Source organism: Arachis duranensis, chromosome 3 (genome assembly GCF_000817695.3).
Source record: "Arachis duranensis cultivar V14167 chromosome 3, aradu.V14167.gnm2.J7QH, whole genome shotgun sequence".
NCBI lineage: Eukaryota > Viridiplantae > Streptophyta > Magnoliopsida > Fabales > Fabaceae > Arachis > Arachis duranensis.
Genome location: NC_029774.3, coordinates 6,437,931 through 6,445,764, shown reverse-complemented (window position 1 = coordinate 6,445,764; position 7,834 = coordinate 6,437,931). Strand labels below are relative to the sequence as shown.

The window sequence follows — 7,834 nt, the reverse complement described above, 5'->3', positions numbered from 1 at the left end:
ATGATTGTGTGTCTTTCTCCCTGTTTGAGCAAAATTTACTTTTAAGAACAATCTTGCACTTCACTGCTCCTTCTGCAGGCTCATCATTACTTGTATTGTTATCATATCTATTATCATGTAGCTGGTTTCATTGAAGCATGCACCTAAGAAATAAAAACTGCATATCTGATTCTTCTCAATTCATTGGTCTTTTTTGTAGTTGGTGCAGTGTGGGCAGTCCTTCCCATTGTTTTTTCTTTCAGTTTCTTTTCTGGGATTTTTCACTCTACCATTTCAGCAATCTTGTCCATAGCCACCATTTCTTTCTTCAGCCTCGTTGCATTTCACGGTGCTGGATCGCCTCCAAACATATTATGGGGAAGTTACCCAACTGTAGGTAGAAATGAACTGGAAAATTACACTTTCTGTTACTACTGCTCGAAACCTAAGTCACCGAGAACCCATCACTGTCGAACATGTGGAAAATGTATACTCGACATGGATCACCACTGCCCATTTGTAAGTTAACATCATCTTCTAAATATCCAAATTTCAATCTTTAGCTTATATACTGTTGTACTTTTCTATACTAAAGCTTTTCTTGTTTTCAATAATGAAGTGTATATATGTAGACCTTACAAAACAATTTCCTATGTAAGAAATGTTTTGGAAGTTTCTCCATATTAAAAGAAAGTTCTAATGCAGGTTGTATTTACTATTTAGGATTTCTTTCTTTTGGTATTCGAGTTGGTTCGCAATTCACTATGTCATGTGGTCAGCAGCATGATTCATTTGCTCCAAGTGTCTCCAATTTTATAGAATTACATCCAAATATATTGAGTTATCAATGTGCTAAATTTTTAAAGCAATAGGTTTTGGAACGGATATTAAATGGTGACTGTCATACAATAGGACTTCATACCATCTTTAATTCTGTATCTTAATGTATGGCAATTTTTTGTCCTCTTGGCAGATTGGGAACTGTGTTGGTGCAGATAACCACCGCTGCTTCATCGCCTTCCTCATCTCCGCTTTGGCCGGAACCTCCTATGCTTCTATAATGTCCATATATGCAATGTCCCATATATGGCAAATGCCATCACTGACATACTCTTTTGAAAACTTGGATGGGCCTATAGGCCTATTTCCTCAATCGAGACGTATCGTCGAAATTATGATTACTGCACTGAGTTCTCTTCTATTCCAATCCTCAAGGGGTGTTATTCTTGTTTACATAATCATTGCAAGTGTTTCAGTGCAGATAGGACTGAGTATTCTTCTGTGTCAGCAACTGTATTATATTTATGAAGGGGAAACTTACTTGGGTCATCTCAACTTGCAAGCTCATAGCATAGAGGCAAAGAAGGATTGCCAAAATCTTGTTAGATTTTTTGGTTTCCCATATTCTGTAAAAAGATTTTTGCCAAACTCTCTGCTTCCTCAGAAGATACATGTTAAGTGAAATAATAGCCATTTTTTGTTGTTGTAAATTTGTAATCAAGGTGATTTTTTGTCCCTTCTATTTGACTAATTTGTATTAATTTGGTTTCTTCCTTATGTATAAAAATAAATAATAGCATTGCATGAATAGTAGCCATTAGTTATCAGCATAAATTTTACACCGAACCAACCATTCTTTGACAATTATCTTCGTTTTGAAGTTTAATCTGAGATGTATAAATTGGATGAAATCATACATGCATATGGTAATGTATTTATTATAAACAACAAAGAAACATCCGTTTGGTAAAGAGAAAAAGAGGATGCTATATTCATAAATTGTTTAATCTGGGTTGAATTTTACAAGATTTGTATTGATTACATTTAATAGTGTAATAATTTGATCATAATCCTAATTTGATTTTCTTTCAGGTTAGGAAACATAAGTTAAAAACACAACTTTTCTTCTCTAGATAACTGGTAGACATTTGATAATTTTTAATTAAAAGATGTGGTAGTCTTGAATCAATGAGAAGGAAAAAGATAAAAAAAACCTAACCAGCATAACCTTAAAAATAGCATTTTTTTTTAATATTAAAAAATAAGTCGAAAATAAATTATTAAATAAATCAAGTCAAAATGTTTATAGTTATACAACAATTTTAATGGATTTTAACCATCAAACCCCTCTAAAAACTATACATTTTAGATTATATCAACTAGTGTTTAAAACATATTTATTATAATTTATAAATGATGAAAATTTTAAATCATCAAATCTATTAAAAAGTAAAAAAAAAAAATTTATTGTTTACTTTCATAAAAAATTACTACATATAAAATACGAACAAGTACTATTATTATTACACTAGCAATATTTTAGAATATGGTCTATACTCTATACTCAACTTTCCCTATAAATTGATAAAGATACACTTGCATACGAGGCTCAAACCCAATCACATATGAAGATAAGGTTTCAACCCATAAAACCAAACATAAATATCACTTGTGTTGTTCTCTTCTGTTCAGTGAGTTATCCTTTGTTATGGCCAAAGCTTCAAATTTGGTGTCTCCAAGGATCTTCAATTCAGTTTTCAATCCATGCCACCAATCCAACACCATTAGGTTGCACTCTCAGTTGAACTCTCACAATAATTCCAACAATGCCATTGCCTCTACCAAAAGAAATGATAACTTTCACTCTCCATTGGTAACTAACTAATTAACTATTTTTTTCATTCTTCATTCTTCACTACCTTCTCTTTAAGTTCTTCACCCTTGTTTGTTGATTTGTTTCTATGTGTGCTTATGTATCTTGAATATGTTGAACGGTTGATTATTAGTGTAAATTTGGAAATTTGATACATTTATAATTCAATAAATCTGGTAATAAATTGCATACAAATTAATTGAGTTATGAATATTCCAAAATTTACAAAGTGATAGATATTGTGAAACAAAGTATCATCTAAATATATCTTAATAAGTTGAGAGTAAAATAAAGTAAGGTTGCTTTTTATTTCAAGCAAATTGGTCACCTTAAAAGATTCAAATTTCTATCCTAATAGTGTATCAAAGTTGATCTCTATGATATATGTACAAAGCAAAACTTGTAATACAAGGTGGTGTCTTCCATCTTCTCTTTTTCTTCTTCATATTCTGAAGCTAGAAATTGTGTGATCAAACTTAGATTGGCAAGAACACAAGCAGGGCGACTCGTCGCCGGCTGATCACGATATCACCAGGTGACGGCAGATATCATGGGGATTGGACAAGCAACTACCATGTATCATTGCAAGAACTGCAGTTACAGGATTTGATTGAAGATGATAATGATCAACACAAGGATGCACAAGTATTCATCAAACTCAACATCCAAAAGGTGGTTCCAGAGTATTTCATTTTGATGTTTGACTAGCAACTTAGATTCAAATTTGTTACTGACATGGTATTGAAATATGTTTAGTTTATGTGTTCATACATTGACCTAGAATTCATGCTCCAAAATTTTCAAATTTAGTTTGATTGGTCACTTGTCAATGCTTGTGCATGGTAATGCCAGCATGCTAGCTTTGGCTTATCAGTGGATGGAAGAGTTATGACATCATTCACTAGAAAGTGTGGCACCTGTTGTTCTCCATATTGCCAACAGGTATTATTTCCTTTCATATGAATCTAGGTTCACAATGTGGCTTTAGAAAGTTCGATTAGAGATATAATAATTCATGTATTTTCTTTTATAAACTTAAACTTTTGGAATAAGTGGTTCATGATATGATATCAAAGCTTCTATGATTTAAAGATTTAGATTTTGATCATTAGTAGTTAAAATCTCAGCATAAAACCAACAAAAAAGAGAAAGAAAGCCTGTACAAAATTTGCACAAACCCAAAAAGAGGCTTTTGCACGAGGGGTATGTTAGAGATTTAACCATTTATGATCTCCTCTTATAAACTTAAGCTCGATCTTTACCAACTTATATTTAGGTTTTGGTACAACTAAGGACAAATATCTCTATGAATTTGGTAGAATGAAAATTTCATATATTATTTGGCTCCTAAAGTGTTTTCTATTCTATATGATGACCCCATTTCTTTTTTAATGATCAAAGATTGACGCAAACTTTAACGTATGGGTTCTCATGGCAAATAGAGATAACCGCAAGATGCAACTACCCGAAATTGGTGGTGATCCTTCTGTAAGTCTCTAAATGCATTGAGTTTCATCATTTTTTGCGTCTCCCATTATGCATATAAATTTGAAAAGCTTGCTTTGATTTTTTCCTTCTTTGCGATTCCAAAACTTAGTAAAACTTTTCAAAAGAATATAAGATTTTATTGTCAACTTCAGGTATTATCTATGTTGTGACATACTATGCTTTGAATGGATACAGCTTTTACCACCACTATATTTAAAGATTAAGGCGGAATAATTATGCCTCATTATGCATACTAATTATTCAATCATTGGAGGCATTCGAAGCTATGATGCTTCATAACAACAAAACAGCAAAAATACCTTGTCCATTGTTTGCAGATTCAAATATGATTAAGGTAAATCTAACCCAGCTAATCTTTTCAATACAGGTGATATATGTCAGACCAGGATCTGAGGTTAATTTGGATTCTCTTGTACAAGATGCTATCAGGCTAAACTCCACAGTAAAGGTGTGTTCATTAGAATTTCAAATCATTATAAGTTCTTATTTTAGCAGCTTTAATTTCTTTTTTCATGTATTAATTTGCAGGATACTTGCTCCGAGTTGTGCGAGAAATCTGAGGGTACAATACTATGTAAGCACCTCCAATTTTCAAAAAGAAAAGATTGAAAAAACTTAACAATGAGGCCACTGTTTATTGCTTTTCAAATTTTCTTAACTTTTTTTATTGCTGTCATATACATACAAGAGTCACCATGTAAAATATACAACCAAAACTAATGAAAGTTTGTTTTGATTTTTCAGTTTCAAGTGGACAAGGTCAGGCCTATGTTGATAAAAAGTGGTTTTCTAGATTACTGGAACTGAAGAAAAAGAAAGCAAACTCATGATTTAGACAGCATGGAAATTAGAAGTTCCTTGTACATAATAGTCAGTTTGCAAATAGCTTGTATGTATAAGTAACGACTCATCAACAAAATAATATCACACTTTTACTTAAATTTTGCATATTCATACTTCAGATGGTGGATATCACACTCTAAATCCTTACATTTAGCCATGAACATTTACTCTCATTCATTGTAGTGAGTCAGCATACTTAAGATTGAAATTAACTTCATATAATTCCAAATTCTACATTTCAAATGGCACACAAGTTTTTGCCATAGGAATTTTTATCCAAGGAGGAGATATTATTCGTTTGCTATCTTCATATAAAAAATGTTAATAACTTCAAATTCTCAATAATTGTCATTACCACAAAAAAATATGTAAATAATTTCAATGTTCATCCATATTGATTACCAGACGAGCTTTTAGAGAACATGATCCACAGGGAAGAATTACTGATCCTGGCAAAGAATCATTGTTCAATATAGATATTCTACTTTCATCCCTCAACAAGGAATACCCCATTTTCTGCAATTCCAATGAGTCTATAGAGAAGTAATCTCCACATCTGCACTGATAAAACAGTTCCAATGCTTCTCCGTCATCTTCAGCCATCATATCCTCTAAGCTTAAATCTTCTGCAACATCAACAGTTGAGACATCACGCCTTGAACTCCGAAGCTCACTATCATAAAATAAACGAGAGCTTGAATCGCCAAGAACTTCCCACGCCTTTTGAACTTTGAGAAATCTATCTCCACTAGTTTGATTGCTGCCGGATGCATCAGAAGATTTCAATAGCTTATCAGGATGCAAACTGAGTATGGCGGAGCGGTAACTAGCACGGATTTCTTCATAACTTGAATCTTCCTTGACATTGAGAACCTTATAATGCGTTTCATGAATGACATTCTTGTCCAGAAGCATTATTATAGACGTTAATTTTTACTCAGAAAGGCAAGGTTCTCTGCATTCAAGAGAGAAACATCAGCAACAAGGAAAATGAATTCTCTGGTTTGGAATTCAATTAAATATTATTGTGTGGACAGTTTTCAGATCGATGCTATTCTAAATTCCATTTTGACATATTTAAATCGATATTGTCGTTAATGTTGCCTGATATTGTTCTCACTTCTGATTGTGCAGTATCCATAGCTGAAAACTTGCATAACTTCTATCTTCGCAAGCGAATGATTTAAATAGGATTCCAAGGAACAAGAGGAGAAAGAAATCGTACCGTATTATCACACGAGAGTCTAGATGTTTCTCGATTCCGCGCGGTCACCGCCTCAAAGGAATGTATCGAGTAATTGCAACAGAATTTGGACAGAAAAATGTGAAGCTCTGAAACCCTAGAATTGCGGAGGTGAAAAAGGACAAAAAAGAAGCCGAGGTGCACAGTTCAGCTTCAAACCGGCGAGGCGGCGATTGAGTTGCTCTATTTTGGTTAACTCTGTTCTGCCATTTACGATTGTCGATTATTCTAAACTTAAAATATTTTAATTGAAATATTTATAATATGGTTGTAAAATTAGAATATCTAAAATTTAGGAGAAATTGTATAACCTAATTTTGTTTGACATGAACTTCGCATTCTAAACTTAAAATTGTATTTTATTCTTAAAAAATATGATATCACCATTTATTATTAATTTTATTCTAAAAACGTATAAACACTCCATGAGTAATGTATTTCTATATTTGAATAGACTTCAAATAAACATTTTAATCCTATAAACTATTCAATTTTTATTTTGGTCCTTATTTTTTTCCCTATTTTGACAATATATATCACACTACATATTAATAAATTTGTCATTGAACATTTAAATCAAATTTCCAAAGAAAAAAAAAAGGGACCCCCCTCTTTTTCTCTCTTCAAAAAATATTTAAAGGATTTGTAACAAGACTTGCCACTAAAATATATATCACTTCTTTTTCACTTTTAACAATTTACTTTTTAATATCATTTAATTATAATATTGACAATACATGATATTATCATGATTTATAAAAAATAAAATTAAAAAATTAAATTTTAACAAAAATGACTATTTAAACGAACGAAAGTTAGAATGAAAATATGAAATCAATAAATAAATTCGAATTGAATATTTTGTAATTTTTCTTAAAGTTCAATTTATGTATAAATTTAAAATTAATTTATATATTCTATAAACTATATATCCATTTTTGCTCCTGCACAACGCGCCTGTCTAAATCTAGTTTTTAAGTTATTTGATTAGCCAACACTTGCATGATCATTACACAGGGTTTTGCTTTTACTCGTTTTTTCTTCTTTTTTAAACCCCAAAAAAAAAAAAATTCGAAGTTGCCGCTAATATCAATTGGGAAGGAGGAAAAGGAAAAGATTAGAACAAAAATCCGCAGGTAACGGATATACTATTGGCCTAAAGGTTGGCTTGATTTATGGCTTATGATATATTAGACTTTTCATTTCAACTTGTGAGAACCATGGTACTCAACAAAACTTGTGTCTCTCAGATAGCGAAAGATAAAATTGTATCAAACAACTCGGATGATTATGGCTCTGATAGCATTAAAGATGACTAATACTAATAAAATAATCACGAACCACCTAAAGATAAAGCATAATACAGCACCCTTCTTTGCTATATGTCTGCGGCAAGGAAGTTACCGGCCAGTGTAACCTGCAAAAGTATGATGAACACACTTTTAACAAATGCTATACTAGAGAACTGAAACCAAACAGCTGAGAGAGGGAGTGAGAGTACCTTCTCGCCCAATTTGAAGGGAGGAAGCCCCTTGTAAGGACATGTACCGCATCTGAAAGCATCCCCTAGTCCACACTGCACAGACCCAAAAAATTTTGAACAGAGT

The 7,834-nt window shown here is 32.2% G+C and overlaps 4 protein-coding genes across 4 annotated transcripts in view; 2 read left to right on the top strand and 2 right to left on the bottom strand.

Moving 5' to 3' along the window:
- Nucleotides 1-1,459, top strand: part of LOC107477173 (protein S-acyltransferase 11) — a 3,219-nt gene extending 1,760 nt beyond the window's left edge. The window contains exons 3-4 of the mRNA XM_016097145.3: nt 200-498; nt 953-1,459. Of these exons, the coding sequence (XP_015952631.1) occupies nt 200-498; nt 953-1,441 (788 nt within the window). The 3' untranslated portion in view covers nt 1,442-1,459. The remainder of the gene's footprint in view (nt 1-199; nt 499-952) is intronic.
- A 914-nt stretch (nt 1,460-2,373) lies between these two features.
- On the top strand, nt 2,374-5,102 carry LOC107477177 (large ribosomal RNA subunit accumulation protein YCED homolog 2, chloroplastic). Its single transcript, XM_016097149.3, has 7 exons — nt 2,374-2,632; nt 3,113-3,304; nt 3,485-3,574; nt 4,034-4,120; nt 4,509-4,589; nt 4,670-4,715; nt 4,886-5,102. Exons 1-7 carry the CDS (start codon nt 2,468-2,470, stop codon nt 4,969-4,971), a joined length of 747 nt encoding a protein of 248 aa, XP_015952635.1. The 5' UTR covers nt 2,374-2,467; the 3' UTR covers nt 4,972-5,102.
- A 94-nt stretch (nt 5,103-5,196) lies between these two features.
- On the bottom strand, nt 5,197-6,535 carry LOC107477178 (uncharacterized). Its single transcript, XM_016097150.3, has 2 exons — nt 6,210-6,535; nt 5,197-5,939 (listed from the first exon to the last, which is right to left on the bottom strand). The coding sequence occupies exon 2, from the start codon at nt 5,897-5,899 to the stop codon at nt 5,363-5,365; it is 537 nt and encodes a 178-aa protein (XP_015952636.1). The 5' UTR covers nt 5,900-5,939; nt 6,210-6,535; the 3' UTR covers nt 5,197-5,362.
- An 864-nt stretch (nt 6,536-7,399) lies between these two features.
- Nucleotides 7,400-7,834, bottom strand: part of LOC107477176 (anamorsin homolog) — a 3,598-nt gene continuing 3,163 nt past the window's right edge. Inside the window, exons 7-8 of the mRNA XM_016097147.3 lie at nt 7,729-7,803; nt 7,400-7,644 (exon numbers count right to left, since the gene is read on the bottom strand). Of these exons, the coding sequence (XP_015952633.1) occupies nt 7,606-7,644; nt 7,729-7,803 (114 nt within the window). The 3' untranslated portion in view covers nt 7,400-7,605. The remainder of the gene's footprint in view (nt 7,645-7,728; nt 7,804-7,834) is intronic.

Coding starts and splice junctions, on each gene's coding strand:
- LOC107477177 (XM_016097149.3), top strand. CDS start 2,468: ATGGCCAAAGCTTCAAATTTGGTGTCTCCAAGGATCTTCAATTCAGTT. Junction 2,633..3,112: donor ATAACTTTCACTCTCCATTG/GTAACTAACTAA, acceptor GATCAAACTTAG/ATTGGCAAGAACACAAGCAG. Junction 4,716..4,885: donor ATCTGAGGGTACAATACTAT/GTAAGCACCTCC, acceptor TTGATTTTTCAG/TTTCAAGTGGACAAGGTCAG.
- LOC107477178 (XM_016097150.3), bottom strand. CDS start 5,899: ATGCTTCTGGACAAGAATGTCATTCATGAAACGCATTATAAGGTTCTC.